The sequence below is a fragment of the Seriola dumerili genome, unplaced genomic scaffold (genome assembly GCF_002260705.1).
Source record: "Seriola dumerili isolate Sdu_G_001 unplaced genomic scaffold, Sdu_1.0 BDQW01000417.1, whole genome shotgun sequence".
NCBI classification, from domain to species: domain Eukaryota; kingdom Metazoa; phylum Chordata; class Actinopteri; order Carangiformes; family Carangidae; genus Seriola; species Seriola dumerili.
The window spans coordinates 563195-578916 of record NW_019174672.1 but is presented as its reverse complement, the minus strand read 5'-3'; the positions used below and the strand labels follow the sequence as shown (position 1 = coordinate 578916).

General features: G+C 46.5%; 3 protein-coding genes across 6 annotated transcripts in view; 1 reads left to right on the top strand and 2 right to left on the bottom strand.

Annotated features, from left to right (window-relative positions):
• Positions 1 to 3164, top strand: part of mdk (midkine) — a 25142-nt gene extending 21978 nt beyond the window's left edge. For both annotated transcript variants that reach the window (XM_022761605.1, XM_022761606.1), the window contains exons 4-5: positions 1511 to 1669; positions 2695 to 3164. In XM_022761605.1, coding sequence (XP_022617326.1) covers positions 1511 to 1669; positions 2695 to 2714 — 179 coding nt within the window. In that variant the 3' untranslated portion in view covers positions 2715 to 3164. The remainder of the gene's footprint in view (positions 1 to 1510; positions 1670 to 2694) is intronic.
• A 378-nt stretch (positions 3165 to 3542) lies between these two features.
• chrm4 (cholinergic receptor muscarinic 4) lies at positions 3543 to 4847 on the bottom strand. Its single transcript, XM_022761623.1, has one exon. The coding sequence runs from the start codon at positions 4845 to 4847 to the stop codon at positions 3543 to 3545; it is 1305 nt and encodes a 434-aa protein (XP_022617344.1).
• Positions 4848 to 10135: 5288 nt separating this feature from the next.
• Positions 10136 to 15722, bottom strand: part of ambra1 (autophagy and beclin 1 regulator 1) — a 23016-nt gene continuing 17429 nt past the window's right edge. For all 3 annotated transcript variants that reach the window (XM_022761595.1, XM_022761596.1, XM_022761597.1), the window contains one exon: positions 10136 to 10749. In XM_022761595.1, coding sequence (XP_022617316.1) covers positions 10217 to 10749 — 533 coding nt within the window. In that variant the 3' untranslated portion in view covers positions 10136 to 10216. The remainder of the gene's footprint in view (positions 10750 to 15722) is intronic.

Genomic DNA, 15722 nt, shown 5'->3' with positions numbered 1-15722 from the left:
ACTTTTTTCATGTCTTACTATACTATGATCTTTTTTTATACTTTTTTCATGTCTTACTATACTATGACGTTTTATTTCACTTTTTTCATGTCTTACTATACTATGATCTTTTTTTATACTTTTTTCATGTCTTACTATACTATGATGTTTTTTTGACTTTTTTCATGTCTTACTATACTATGACGTTTTTTGACGTCTTCATGACTTATTATACTATAACTTTTTTTAACTTTTTTCATGTCTTACTATAGTATGACATTATTTTGACTTATTTCATGACTCACTATACTATGACGTTTTATTTCACTTTTTTCATGTCTTACTATACTTTGATCTTTTTTTATACTTTTTTCATGTCTTACTATAGTATGACGTTTTTTTTCACTTTTTTCATGTCTTACTATATTATGAAGTTTTTTTTTACTTTTTTCATGTCTTACTATAATATGATCTTTTTTGACGTTTTCAAGTATTACTGTACTGTGATGTTTTTTTGACGTTTTTCATGTCTTACTATACTATGACCTATTTTGATTTTTTCATGTCTTACTATACTATGACATTTTTTTGACGTTTTCATGACTTACTATACTATGACGTTTTTTTTCACTTTTTTCATGTCTTACTATACTTTGCATTTTTTTTTTATGTCTTACTATACTATGATGTTTTTTTGAATGTTTTCATGCCTTACTATACTATGACTTTTTTTGACGTTTTCATGACTTTCTGTATTATTGCTTTTTTTGTTACGTTTTTATGACGAACTATATATAACATTTTCATGCCTTATTTTACCATGAAGTTTTTAAGCCTTATTATGATGTTTTTATGATTTATTATAAAGTTAAATTTTTTGGCCTTTTTATGACTTTATATAATGATAAAAAAAAATTCACAGCTTACATTTTTTGTTGTTTTTATGACTTCCTATGATGTTACATTTTTAACGTATTCAAGCTTTAGTATAATGTTACATTTTTTGACATTTACATTACCTCCTACCATGTTACGTTTTGTTACGTTTCTATGTTTATAGTATGATACTTTTTGATGTTTTTAATGCTTTAGCATACTATTAAGTCTATTGATGTTTTTATGCCTCACTATACTGACATTTTTATGACTTACTATAATGTTATTTTTTTATGTTTTAATGCCTTAGTATAATGTTATATTATTTGGCATTCATATGCCTTATTATACTATCACCTGAGAGAGATCTAATGGATGCTTTGAAAAGAGTTGCTGGAGTTTATATGTTTGATGACTCCGACTTTTATTTTTAAAGTTCCTGTTCCTGTCCCCTAACAAACATTGAGCTTCCAGTCTCTGAACTGTTCTCAGTCTTTCACGTTGAGGTCCATTGACTGACTCTTGGACAGTTTAAAATGATGATGATGATGATGATGATGATGAATGATGATGATGATGATGATGATGATGATGATGATGATGATGATGAAGATGAAGCTGTGTCTCAGGTGTAACTGTTGTCCATCTCCTGCAGGTGACTGTAAGTACAAGTTCGGGCCATGGGGATCCTGCGATGCCTCCACCAACACCAAGAGTCGGTCAGGAACCCTGAAGAGGGCTTTGTTCAACGCCGAGTGCCAAACCAGTGTCAAAGTCTCCAAACCCTGCTCCCCCAAAGTGAAGAAGACCCGAGGTGAGACCTGAAGGTTCAGACCAGAACTAAAGATCCTGCTAATTCTAGATTAAATAACTCAAAGATTCAAAATGGAATTTTCATTTTCAAATTAAAAAAAAAAATCTAATTATAAATTTTGCTTAAAATTTGAGCTTAATCTTATATAATTATCTAATTAAATTTTTATTTAAATAACTGTGTATTTGAATTGAGCTGAAGTTATTTAATCATCAGTGTTTTTATTTAAAAGGTTAAATCTCTGATTCTGCTGAAGCTTCAAAACAGACATTGAAAAACATGATACATTCACATTCATGCAGCTCAAATATATAAAAAATATCTTTGTGCCAACATATGTTAAAATCTCTTTATTGTCATGTAATTGAATGAGTCTCCTACAAACATCAACAATGCTGCTTCATGAGGTTCTTACAGGTGAATGATTTATGAATTACACCAGGTTCCTGAAGATGTTTCTGCCCCTCACAGGAGGGTCCAGACCATGTTTAAGTCCAGACCAGTTCTCCACAAAAACAGTTGTACCAGCCAGTACAGTACTACAGTGTTCAGCTTTAGTACAGACACAAGGTTCATGGTTTCTGAGTCCACACAACTGAGTCTGAGACATGAAGCAGGACCAGGACTCAGGACCTCAACCATCTCAGAAGAGAGGAGGCTCTGAGCCTCTCTTCTGATTGGCTGACTGTTTTCTGACTGATCCAATAAAAATAAAGCAGATTTCAGGTAAAAACACTCAGAGAAACCAAATCCTGCAAGGTTTGGATGGTGGGTCCAGGTGGGCGGGGCTTGGTGACTGCTTTGTTGTGACATCACAAAGTTCCAGAAGTCCTGACGGCTGGTTTTAAGGCTCAGTTTCTGAATACAGGCTGTGTGCATTTCTCTGTGGACTGAGGCTTTGATACTTTCACAGTATTAATATAGAAGCTAGAGCTGATCTATAATCACACTACACATGGACACAGACCTTTACACTGGAGGAGCTTTAATCTGTTGAACTCAGACCTTCATGTTTCTCTTCACAGGGGAGAAGAAGTCAAACTGAAGGATGGACAGATGTAAAGATGGAGGAAGGTCTCTCCTCCTCCAGCTGAACAATTGTCTTCCTCCTTCATCAAACACAAAAACCGAGAGACTCCTCCGACACCGACCACCTTCACTCCTCCTCCTCCCTTTCTGATCTCCTGTCTTTGGATTAAATGAGGAAAGCTTTTCTCTAGTCGATGATAACACTGTGCTGTAGCTGGTAGTTTGTTTTAACAGGTAGTCCTGAAGACTGTTACTGTAGCTCTAGGTGAATTAACATCCAGGTGAGGTCCTGACCCGCTCTGAGACCTGAACAGTCCTGGTCTCAGACGAGTCAGAATCCTCATCTTTAAATATGTTGATGGTCTGTGACGACAGAGTCTGATATAAAATCTATTTTTGAACTATAGATTATTGACGATGCAACATGAGACTGTACAAATGAACCAATTAAATACTGTACATTGTTCTGGTGACGAGTTCAGTCTGTTCATTCATTCATCTTCACTCATGACACAGAAGCATCAGCTCAATGACACAAAACAACCACAGAGCTCCCTGTTCTACCACGTGTTACCATGGCGATGGTTAGCATGTCACATGAGTTCTCTCAGGTGCAAACAGCCAATCACAGAGCTTCACATCATCAGTCAGCTGAGGTTAAAAGTGACAGTGTGTCATTTGATTCATGTCTGACTGTCTTCGTCATGGCAATGTCAGCTGAGTTCATGTTGAGAAGAAACTTCAAGCGGCTCCACATCACTCTGTGACCTCTAACCCTGAGTGACATCATCACAGATTGTACAAGGCGACCAAAGACTTAACGGCATCTGTAACCACATCAGTGTCACCGGCAGCAGCGCAGCAGGCGGCAGAAGGTTTTCCTGAAGGTGACGCTGCACAGGGCGTAGCAGGCGGGGTTGATGGTGCTGTTGACGTAGCAGAGCCAGTAACCTGTGGTCCACAGACTCTGTGGGACACACACGTGACAGAAAGCCGCGACCACTGCCATGATGTTGTAGGGCGTCCAGGTGAGGATGAAGGCCAGCAGGATGGCCAGGATGGTCTTGGTGACCCTCCTCTCCCTCGCCATCACTCGCCGTCTCCTCCTGTCCTCCAACCTGAAGCTGGGACAGGAGAGCGCCGCCGAGGCCATCCTGTGGAGGTCGGCGGTGGACGAGGACTCGTTCTCCATCTTGTTGTAGTCTTCTTCTGTGATGCGGCAGGCGGCGGTCTGAGTGAGACACGGCTGAGGAGACGGACAGACGTCTGACGCGTCTCCAGGACTTCTGGACGCTCTCCGGTTCTTTCTGGTCCTTGAGGTGCTGGACTCTGATTGGTTCAGAGACAGGTCTGAGGCGGGGTCACTGGCCACCCAGCTGCGTCGCCTCAGCAGGAAGTCTTTAACGGAGGGACTGGACGTCCTGAGCATCCCCCGCTCAGACCGCAACGCGCTCAGGCGGCTGCGGCTGGCGGCGGACAGGCGGCCGTACAGGACGACCATGATGACCGCCGGCAGGTAGAAGGAGGGAAGCGTCGTCGCCAGAGTGACGGCAGGACTGACCAGCAGCTGGGTGTAACACTCTCCTTCAGGGACGACCCGTCTGCCCCCGGCACTCTGCCAGGTGATGATGGCGGGGGCCCAGAGGACAAGGGACAGCAGCCACGCCCCCCCAATCATCAGCCCTGCCATCCCTCCCGTCCGCCGCGCCGGGTAGCTGAGTGGCCGCGTCATGCAAAAAAAGCGGTCCAGACTGATGAGGAGCAGGTTCATGATGGAGGCGCTGCTCACCACATGGTCCAGGACCAGCCACATGTCACACAGTGTGGCCCCCAGGGGCCAGCGGCCCCCCAGCAGGTACAGCGTGTACAGGTTCATGGACAGAAGGCCCACAAGCAGGTCAGCCGCCGCCAGGCTCAACAGGAAGTAGTTGTTGATGGTGCGCAGGTGGCGGTTCACTTTGATGGACAGGATGACCAGCGTGTTGCCCAGCACGGTGATGATGCTGAGGGAGGCGGTTACCATGATGACGAAGATCAGCTGGGCAGTGCTGTAAGGACACGCTGCTCTGATTGGAGGCTGACAGGAGGCGTTAATGCAGGGGCGGAGCCAAGCAGAGGAGTTGAGGTCCAGTTCAGATGCTCCTCCCATGTTTCCTAAGAAATAAAACACAGGAAGATCTGCTGTGATCAGGTGATTGATCAGGTGATTGATCAGGTGATTGATTAGTAACAGCACATGAATCTGTGATAAACTGAAGAATCAGTTTTATTAATTGATGGATATTGATGAATATTTGTTGATTCTTTTTCTTTGTGGCTATATGAAGGAGAAATCAACTACGACTCCCAAGATGCATTTCACTAACAAACAGCCAATCACAGAGCTTCATCCAGCTGTTGAATCTGCAGCTACAGAAACTTGTTTGGGTCAAAGTTGATGCAGCAACGAATTCTGCTTTTACAACTGCGAGTCATCAGCTGAGGCTCATGGGTAATGTAGTTGTTGTAGTCAGTAGAACGTGAATCTACTGCGTCAGTGTCACGTTCATGTCGAGGAGGAAACAAGTGAACTTCTCCTGCAGAATACGATCAGGTCATTAATCAGTTAGTTGATCAGAAGAAGATTAATCAGCAACTATTGATCAGTTCATCAATGATCTGAAAATGATCAGATCAAATGTTCTGACAGTGAATTGAAGATGTTCAGTCTATAAATGTCCAGATGTGGTGTTCTCTCCCACCAACAGTTCAAACAGAAAGATTTTCACTTTTTGATTCACAAATAAAGCTTCATAAAAATGAATCAATTGATCATTCTCTATAAATAAACGAATTGATTATCAGCTGCAGCCTCTCTCTGATGTTTGCTTCAGTTCATTCACTGTGACTTTAGTCCCAAGTATCGACGTTTAAACACTTTAAATACCAGCAATAAAAGATGTGTCACCAGTTTATAATTATCGATTATTGATCACTTTAATGTTACAGCTGATGAAGCTGGAGCTGGTTTTAACTCTATTGATTACAGCTGAATTCACCGCCATTGATTTTATCTATACATTATTTCATCAGGACGTCACAGAGATCAAGATCTGATTTACTTTTTATTATCAATGAAAATAATTAAAAACAGATAAACACTGAAACATGAAGCATCGTTCAGAGGAAACAGTCAGTGATGATAAAATGAGTAATATATGAATAATAATTAAACATGTAAAGAGAGAAGCAGACAGTACCTGGACCTGGAGCTGGACCTGGACCTGGACCTGGACCTGGACCTGGAGCTGGACCTGGAGCTGGAGCTGAGCAGCACGTTGCAGCTGCTGGATCAGCTCAGTCTGCGGTTTATAAGCAGCAGAGGAAGCGTCTCATTCGTCCTCATCAGCAGCTTCCTGACGTCACCTGCTGCTGCAGATGTCCTCAGATCAGTCTCTGCTTCACGTGGGACGTTAATGACTGAGGACGGACCAGAGTCCTGAGTCCATCACAGAACATCAGTTTCCTCTCACCAGTTAAGAGTCTGAACCAGTTCATCAGTCAGTCAGAAGAGACTGTAGAAAGATGATCTTTAGAAAGATATTCAGCTTGTCGTCAATAAACAGCTTTATTTTTATTTTAGTGTAGAAACAGAATCTTTACTTGAGTTTTATTGTGACGGTTCCTCCTCTACATTTCTATGGACTCTTACTTTGAAGCCTAGCTTTTAGTCGGTGAATGAATGTTCTTTTATTTTGAAAATGTGATAGACCATCCTCTCCACTGTCAGTCATGGCTGAACCTGTCAGTGTCCTAATGATGGAAACATCAGATAAAGATTCTTCACAGAGACCAGGTCTGATCTGAAGTCTGTGTTTGAAGCTTTAAGGAAAGATTCATTTAGTTTGAATGTTTGATGAGTTCAACACGAGCAGACGTCATCGCTGCCTGAAGGACAAACAACAAGGTTCCTTTAGTTGTGTGGGAATCTGTTTGTTGAGGGTCAGACTTCTCACTTTATACGTCACTGAACTTTACAGCTGCACAATGAATAGAAATAGAAATAAATCTCAATATGGAGTTCAATATCCAAATCTCAGCAGCTGCAGTTTCACTGCTGGAGGTAAAATGTGTCACATTGTTGTTAGCATTAGCATTGTTAGCACCATCAGTGTTGTGTTGCTACAGAGACGCCCCCACCAACAAATCATATTCTTCAGATGTAAATGAACAAAAGTCACATCATCATCTTTAAATGTTTTTCAGTGAAAATGAAACTAAACTAGAATCTCCTCCTCGTGGTCGTATCCCTCCGCCACTCAGACTAGTTCCAGGTCACTTCCTGTTTATCCTGAGTCAGAGAAAATATGAACCATTGGTGTGAAGTCTTGAGTTACAGCTAAATCTTGTTTTGTGAGGTCATACTGACCTCGACCTTTGACCCCTAAACTCTAATCAATTTATCCTTGAGTCCAGGTGAATGTTTGTGCCAAGTTTGAAGAAGTTCCCTCCAGCTGTTACTGAGATGTCGTGTCCTTGAGAATGAGACAGACGGACAAAAACAATATGGCGGCTCAGACTGTCGCAAAGAAAAACAGATTCATAGAAAATAAGTTAAATAATGAAGAATATGGGGTCAGTATCAGTGGCAGTCGACATATAGACCAGAACTGAGAGCCTGTCGTAGTGTAGAGAACACCTCCAAACAAAATGGCGGACATCTTTAATCCAGAGACCGCGGAATGGAGGCAAAACAAAATGGCGGCTCTGAATCTGTTTGAAGCCTTTGAACAGAAGCTTGAGACTCAGAGGAGCAGAGATTCGGGATAAATTATTTATTATCTTGGATCTAGATGACGACCTGAGAGTTGTGACATCACTGCTAACAGAAGCTGATTGGCTGATTGACAGATGAAGGTGTGACTCACAGGAAACTCTCAAAGCTCTTTAATTACATCACGTCTAAAAGTCAAAGCAGAGAATCAGCTGTACAGACTCCACTCGTACCTTCACTCACCTGTTGCATTGTTGAAGACGCTCTGTTCACCCCCCATCCCGCCCCACCCCGCCCCCACCGATAACCCCCACAAACACACACACACTGAACAGACACGAGACCACCTGAACAGGTGTGTTTAAAATGTTCATTGATCAAGTAAAGCCAGGAGGAGCATTCACATCACCTGCTGTTACATGCAGCTGCTGTCCTGACCCGTCGCCCCAGGAGACCACACCTGGTCTCATCTGCAGGGGCTACAGGTGAAATAAAAAACAGGAAGTAAACAGTCTCTGTCTCTTCAGAGCTCCAATCAGAGCTCGCCCTCCTCGTCATCTTCATTTCCATAGGTCCGTTACAGCCCCGCCCCCTCCCCCGCACCCCGAAACACACATACACAACTTAAACACTATCAGTACATGAAGCTCTAACAGGTGTGTGTGTGTGTGTGTGTGTGTAATAAAACCAAAGTAAAACCAGCAGAATGGTGGCTGTACAGTCTCATCAGGAGGGGGAGGGGCTTCATCACTGAATTCAAGTTTTGTTCTGCAGGAAAGTTGGCGCGGGGGGGGGGGGCGGGGTTAGTTGGAGACACCAATCACAGAACCTTCTCCACCAGAGGAACTAAACAACCTGAGACTTGAGGTGACACACACACACCACACACACACACACAGAACACAACACAACAACAACAACACACACACACACACACAGACACACACACACAGACACACACACACTACAGACACACACACACACAGACACACACACACACACACACACACACACACACAGACACACACACACACACAACAGACACACACAGACACACAGACACCACCAGACACACAGACACCAGACACACAACACACACACAACAGAACACACAGACACCACAGACACACAGACACACACAACACACACACACACACACAACCACAACACACAGAACACACACACGACACAACACACACACACACAGCCACACACACACACACACAGCAACACACACACAGACAACACACACACAGACACACACCACACACACAGAAAAACACACACACACACCACACCACCAGACCACACGGACACCCACAGGACCCACACACAACAGACCAACACACACAACACACACACACACCACACACACACCACACACACACACACACACACACACACACACACACCTGCTCATGTCTCATCTTCTACTCAACATTGTTAAAAGTGGATTAAAGAGTTTTATATTTTCTATAAAGTCTCAGTTGGTGATTTTCAGATCTGATCCAGGTCCTGGGATCAGTCTCACACATGTTCCTTCATCACCATTAATGTGGATTAATTCGCTGCTGAAAATAGTTCCTCCTGTTAGAAACTACAGTCGATCAGCTGATTCAGGAAATTAATGAAACTTTTTAAAAACTTTATATCTAGTTTTTACGTCATCAGTAGGAACCAATGAGCTGAGAGACTCAGACAGAGGGGGGTGGAGCTAAGAGAAGGACCAACACACTGCTGGTTTGAACTCTCAACATGATATTTACTGCTGTACGAAGATGAAGAATAAAACCGTCATCATCCTGGAGTCTGAGCTTCCTACAGGTGAGGACAGCCATTGGTTTACACTCATTTCTGTACAGAAGAAAAACCCCTCCCCAAACAAACATGATTATTTCTAAAGTTGTTATAAATATGTTGTTGACATGATTCAATCAGCTGATTCACAGTCTGTTGATTCTCATGTACAGAAGTGAATGAGCAGCAGCTGGTCACATGACCTCCTCCACACACTGAACACCAGGTCTGTAGCACACGCACTATAGTGCAAGTGGGTTAGGTGGTAATTTAGAGGGGGAGGGGTTTGGGAGGTTTGGAGCACATCATGATGAAGCCCCGCCCCCCTGCCCTCAAACAGGAAATGGTTCTTCTCCTCTTTAAAAAAAAAAAAAAGAAAAAGATCATGTGTTTGATGAATTGCAGTTACTGAAGAGAAGCAGCAGGTCGAGTTCATTCAGTCATGATGATCGGACAGTGACGTCCTCCAGCTGTCTCCTTAATACATCATCATTACATCATCACACGGTACAAAAACAGGCTTCAAAATAAAGTAGTGCTGAATTCACTTTGAACACTTCAATCACGCACTATTCACATCTAAAGTCAACATCACATTGCACCGAATGCAGCACGTTGGAGTAAATGTGTGAGAAAGAGATCACCCCCCCACCCTCCCACCCCGACCCCGGACCCCCCCTCAGACATGGCACTGGGATACACAGGAGCCTCGTCGAGGAGAGAGGAGCTGAGCTGACGGGACACGCCCCTCTCTGACGAGCTTCAGTCAGGTTCTCTAAGTGCAGAGGAAGTGCAGACAATGCCACCGAGGGTGAGGGGGGTGAGGGGGGTGAGGCGGGTTCTTGTGTCCCTTCTGTTCCAGGCGGGAGACCCTGTGCAGAGTCGAAGCAGCACCCATGTCTGTGAGATAAGGCTTTGAGGACCAAACCCGTCGGCCAACGCTCTGCTTCTCTCGGCCAATAGGAGAGCTACCTGCTGTACGGGTCGCCGGGGTAACTGTTGGGGCGGCCACCGCCGCCGCCAGGGAGAGGGCTGTGAGAGGAGGAGGAGGAGGAAGAGGGGGAATACAGCAGCAGGGAGGAAGACGAGGGACCCGGCAGAGAGTCGTCGTCCGTCCGTCCTCCGTCAAACACGTCGTCCATATCCAGAGAGAGGCCGGAGGGGGGGGGGCCCGACAGCACCTGGGGGCCCCACATGGGGGCCAACTGTTCAGACGGGCTGGAGGTCTGGGGAGGGGGGTACGACTGGGTCTGGGTGATGAGGAGGGGACCTGAGGAGGAGGAGGGGGCCGTGGGGTCAGCCGAGGGCCTGGAGGCCCCGGGAGCCGTCTGGGAGCCACGGTGGATGCGATGGCTGACAATGATGTTGTTCCCGAAGCCGCCCATCGACGCCATGGTGGTGCTCTGCTCCCGCTGGACCACTGCCGTCATACCACCCTCCGCGATCAGACGGCGAATCCGTGCCAGAGCGTCCTCACCTGAGCCGAAATCCGGAGACTCCCCTGGACCAACGAGAGGAACAATACAAGTTAGTCCACAATCCCCGCCCACACGACTACGACAGTCCCTTCCCTCCAGGAAGTCACGTCAACACCAACGTGTTGTAGGTGTAGGAGGGGTTGAAGGTGTAGGAGGTGTTGAAGGTTTAGGAGGTGTAGGAGGCGTTGAAGGTGTAGGAGGCGTTGAAGGTGGTGGAGGTATAGGAGGTTTAGAAGGTTTTGAAGGTGTAGGAGGCGTTGGAGATGTTGAAGGTGGAGGAGGTGTTGGAGGTGTTGAATGTGCAGGGGGTGTAGGTTAGGCGGTGTTGAAGGCTTACAAGGTGTTGAAGGTGTAGGTGGTTTAGGAAGTGTTGAAGGAGTAGGAGGTGTTGAAAGTGTAGGAAGTGTTGAAGGTGTAGGAGGTTAAGGCGGTGTCGAGGGTGTAGGAGGTGATTAAGGTGAAGGAGGCGTTGGAGGTGTTGAAGTTAGAGGTGGTGTTGGAGATGTTGAAGGTGTAGGAGGTGTAGGACGTGCTGAAGTTGTAGGTTAGGAGGTGTTGAAGGATTAGGAGGTTTAGGCGGTGTCGAAGGTGTAGGAGGTGTTCAAGGTGTAGGAGGTGTTCAAGATGTAGGTTAGGAGGTGTTGAAGGTTTAAGAGGTTTAGGAGTTGTTGACGGTGTAGGAGGTGTTGGTGGTGTTGGAGGCTTTGAAGGTGTAGGAGACATTTAAGCTGTAGGAGGTGTTGAAGGTGTAGGAAGTGAAGGTGGTTTTGAAGGATTAGAAGGTGTTCAAGGTGTAGGAGGCGTTGGAGATGTTGAAGGTGGAGGTGGTGTTGGAGGTGTTGAAGGTGTAGGAGGTGTAGGAGGCGTTGAAGGAGTAGGAGGTGTTTAAGGTGTAGGAGGCGTTAAAGGTGTAGGAGGAATTGGAGATGTTGAAGGTGGAGGAGGTGGAGGTGGTGTTGAAGGTGTAGGAGGTGTTGAAGGTGGAGGAGGGGTAGAAAGTGTAGGAGGTGTTGGAAGTGTTGAAGGTGGAGGAGGTGTTGTAGGTGTTGGAGGTGTTGAAGGTGTAGGAAGTGTACGAGACATTGGTGGTGTTGAAGGTGGAGGAGGTGTAGGAGACGGAGGTGTTGAAGGAGTAGGAGGCGTTGAAGGTGTAGGACGTGTAGGAGGCGTTGAAGGTGTAGGACGTGTAGGAGGCGTTGAAGGTGTAGGAGGCATTGGAGGTATTAAAGGTGTAGGAGGTGTTGAAGGCATTAAAGGTATAGGAGGTGTTGAAGGTGTAGGAGGCGTTGAAGGTGTCGGACGTGTAGGAGGCGTTGAAGGTGTAGGAGGCATTGGAGGTATTAAAGGTGTAGGAGGTGTTGAAGGCATTAAAGGTATAGGAGGTGTTGAAGGTGTAGGAGAGGTTGACGGTGTAGGAGGCGTTGAAGGTGGAGGAGGTGAAGGAGGTGTAGGAGACGTTGAAGGTGTTGAAGGTGAAGGAGGTGTAGGAGGCATTAAAGGCGTAGGAGGTGTTGAAGGTGTTGAAGGTGAAGGAGGTGTAGGAGGCATTAAAGGCGTAAGAGACATTAGAGGTATTGAAGGTGTAGGAGGTGTAGGTTAGGAAGTTTAGGAGGTGTTGAAGGTGTTGGAGGTTTAGGAGATGTTGAAGGCATTAAAGGCGTTGTAGTTGTAGGAGGCATTAAAGGTGTAGGAGGCGTTGGAGATGTTGAAGGTGGAGGAGGTGTATAAATTGTAGGAGGCGTTGAAGGTGGAGGAGGTGTAGGCGACGGAGGTGTTGAAGGTGAAGGAGGTGTAGGAGACGTTGGAGGCATTAAAGGTGTAGGAGGCATTGGAGGCATTGGAGGTGTTGAAGGTGTAGGAGGTGTAGGAGGCGTTGGAGGTGTTGAAGGTGTAGGAGGTGTAGGTTAGGAAGTTTAGGAGGTGTTGAAGGTGTTGGAGGTTTAGGAGATGTTGAAGGCATTAAAGGCGTTGTAGTTGTAGGAGGCATTAAAGGTGTAGGAGGCGTTGGAGATGTTGAAGGTGGAGGAGGTGTATAAATTGTAGGAGGCGTTGAAGGTGGAGGAGGTGTAGGAGACGGAGGTGTTGAAGGTGTAGGAGGCGTTGAAGGTGTAGGACGTGTAGGAGGCGTTGAAGGTGTAGGAGGCATTGGAGGTATTAAAGGTGTAGGAGGTGTTGAAGGCATTAAAAGTATAGGAGGTGTTGAAGGTGTAGGAGAGGTTGACGGTGTAGGAGGCGTTGAAGGTGGAGGAGGTGAAGGAGGTGTAGGAGACGTTGGAGGTGTTGAAGGTGAAGGAGGTGTAGGAGGCATTAAAGGCGTAGGAGGTGTTGAAGGTGTTGAAGGTGAAGGAGGTGTAGGAGGCATTAAAGGCGTAAGAGACATTAGAGGTATTGAAGGTGTAGGAGGTGTAGGTTAGGAAGTTTAGGAGGTGTTGAAGGTGTTGGAGGTTTAGGAGATGTTGAAGGCATTAAAGGCGTTGTAGTTGTAGGAGGCATTAAAGGTGTAGGAGGCGTTGGAGATGTTGAAGGTGGAGGAGGTGTATAAATTGTAGGAGGCGTTGAAGGTGGAGGAGGTGTAGGAGACGGAGGTGTTGAAGGTGAAGGAGGTGTAGGAGACGTTGGAGGCATTAAAGGTGTAGGAGGCATTGGAGGCATTGGAGGTGTTGAAGGTGTAGGAGGTGTAGGAGGCGTTGGAGGTGTTGAAGGTGTAGGAGGTGTAGGTTAGGAAGTTTAGGAGGTGTTGAAGGTGTTGGAGGTTTAGGAGATGTTGAAGGTGGAGGTGGTGTTGGAGGTGTGGAGTAGTAGGAAGTTTAGGTTTAGGAGGTGTTGAAGGTGTAGTAGGTGTTGAAGGCATTAAAGGTGTAGGAGGCGTTGAAGGTGTAGGAGGTCTTGAAGGTGGAGGAGGTGTAGGAGACGTTGGAGGTGTTGAAGGTGTAGGAGGTGTTGTAGGTGAAGGAGGTGTTGAAGGCGTAGGAGGTGTTGAAGATGAAGGAGGCGTTGTAGGTGTAGGAGGTGTTGGAAGTGTTGAAGGTTGAGGAGGTGTTGTAGGTGTAGGAGGCGTTGGAGGTGTTGAAAGTGGTGGAGGTGTTGTAGGTGTAGGAGGCGCTGGAGGTGTTGAAGGTGTAAGAGGTGTTGTAGGTGTAGGAGGTGTTGGAAGTGTTGAAGGTGGAGGAGGTGTTGTAGGTGTAGGAGGCATTGGAGGAGTTGAAGGTGTAGGAGGTGTTGAAGGTGTAGGAGGTGTTGTAGGTGTAGGTGGCGTTGGAGGTGTTGGAGGCGTTGGAAGTGTTGAAGGTGGAGGAGGTGTTGGAGGTGTTGAAGGTGGAGGAGGTGTTGTAGGTGTAGGAGGCATCGGAGGTGTTGTAGGTGTACGAGACATTGGTGGTGTTGAAGGTGGAGGAGGTGTAGGAGGCGTTGGAGGTGTTGAAGGTGTAGGAGGTGTTGGAGGTGGAGGAGGTGTAGGAGGTGTTGAAGGTGTAGGAGGTATTGAAGGTGTAGGAGGTGTTGGAGGTGGAGGAGGTGTAGGAGGTGTTGAAGGTGTAGGAGGTATTGAAGGTGTAGGAGGTGTTGGAGGTGGAGGAGGTGTAGGAGGTGTTGAAGGTGTAGGAGGTATTGAAGGTGTAGGAGGTGTTGGAGGTGGAGGAGGTGTAGGAGGTGTTGAAGGGGGAGGAGGTGTAGGAGGCGTTGGAGGTGTTGAAAGTGGAGGAGGTGTTGTAGGTGTAGGAGGTATCGGAGGTGTTGTAGGTGTACGAGACATTGGTGGGGTTGAAGGTTTAGGAGGTGTAGGAGGCGTTGAAGGTGTAGGAAACGTTGGAAGTGCTGAAGGTGTAGGACATGTTGAAGGTGTAGGAGGTGTTGGAGGTGGAGGAGGTGTAGGAGGTGTTGAAGGTGGAGGAGGTGTAGGAGGCGTTGGAGGTGTTGAAGGTGTAGGAGGGGTAGGAGATGTAGGAGATGGAGGTGTTGAAGGTGTATGAGGCGTTGGAGGTGTTGAAGGTGTAGGAGGTGTTGAAGGTGTAGGAGGCATTGGAGGTATTAAAGGTGGAGGAGGCGTAGGAGGTGTTGAAGGTGTAGGAGGTGTAGGAGGCGTTGGAGGTGTTGAAGGTGTAGGAGGTATTGAAGGTGTAGGAGGTGTTGGAGGTGTTGAAGGTGTAGGAGGTATTGAAGGTGTAGGAGGTGTTGAAGGTGTAGGAAGTGTTGAAGGTGTAGGAGGTGTAGGAGGTGTTGAAGGTGGAGGAGGTATTGAAGGTGTAGGAGGTGTTGAAGGTGTAGGAGGTGTTGAAGGTGTAGGAGGTGTTGGAGGTGTTGAAGGTGGAGGAGGCGTTGGAGGTGTTGAAGGTATAGGAGGTATTGAAGGTGTAGGAGGTGTTGAAGGTGTAGGAGGCGTTGAAGGTGTAGGAGGTGTTGAAGGTGTAGGAGGCGTAGGAGGCGTTGGAGGTGTTGAAGGTGTAGGAGGCGTTGGAGGTGTAGGAGGTGTTGGAGGTGTTGAAGGTGTAGGAGGTATTGAAGGTGTAGGAGGTGTTGGAGGTGTTGAAGGTGTAGGAGGTATTGAAGGTGTAGGAGGTGTTGAAGGTGTAGGAAGTGTTGAAGGTGTAGGAGGTGTAGGAGGTGTTGAAGGTGGAGGAGGTATTGAAGGTGTAGGAGGTGTTGAAGGTGTAGGAGGTGTTGAAGGTGTAGGAGGTGTTGAAGGTGTAGGAGGTGTTGGAGGTGTAGGAGGTGTTGAAGGTGCAGGAGGTGTTGAAGGTGGAGGAGGTGTTGAAGGTGTAGGAGGTATTAAAGGTGTAGGAGGTATTAAAGGTGTAGGAGGTATTAAAGGTGTAGGAGGTGTTGAAGGTGCAGGAGGTGTTGAAGGTGGAGGAGGTGTTGAAGGTGTAGGAGGTATTAAAGGTGTAGGAGGTGTTGGAGGTGCAGGAGGTGTTGAAGGTGCAGGAGGTGTTGAAGGTGGAGGAGGTGTTGAAGGTGGAGGAGGTGTTGAAGGTGTAGGGGGGGTTGGGGGTGCGGGGGG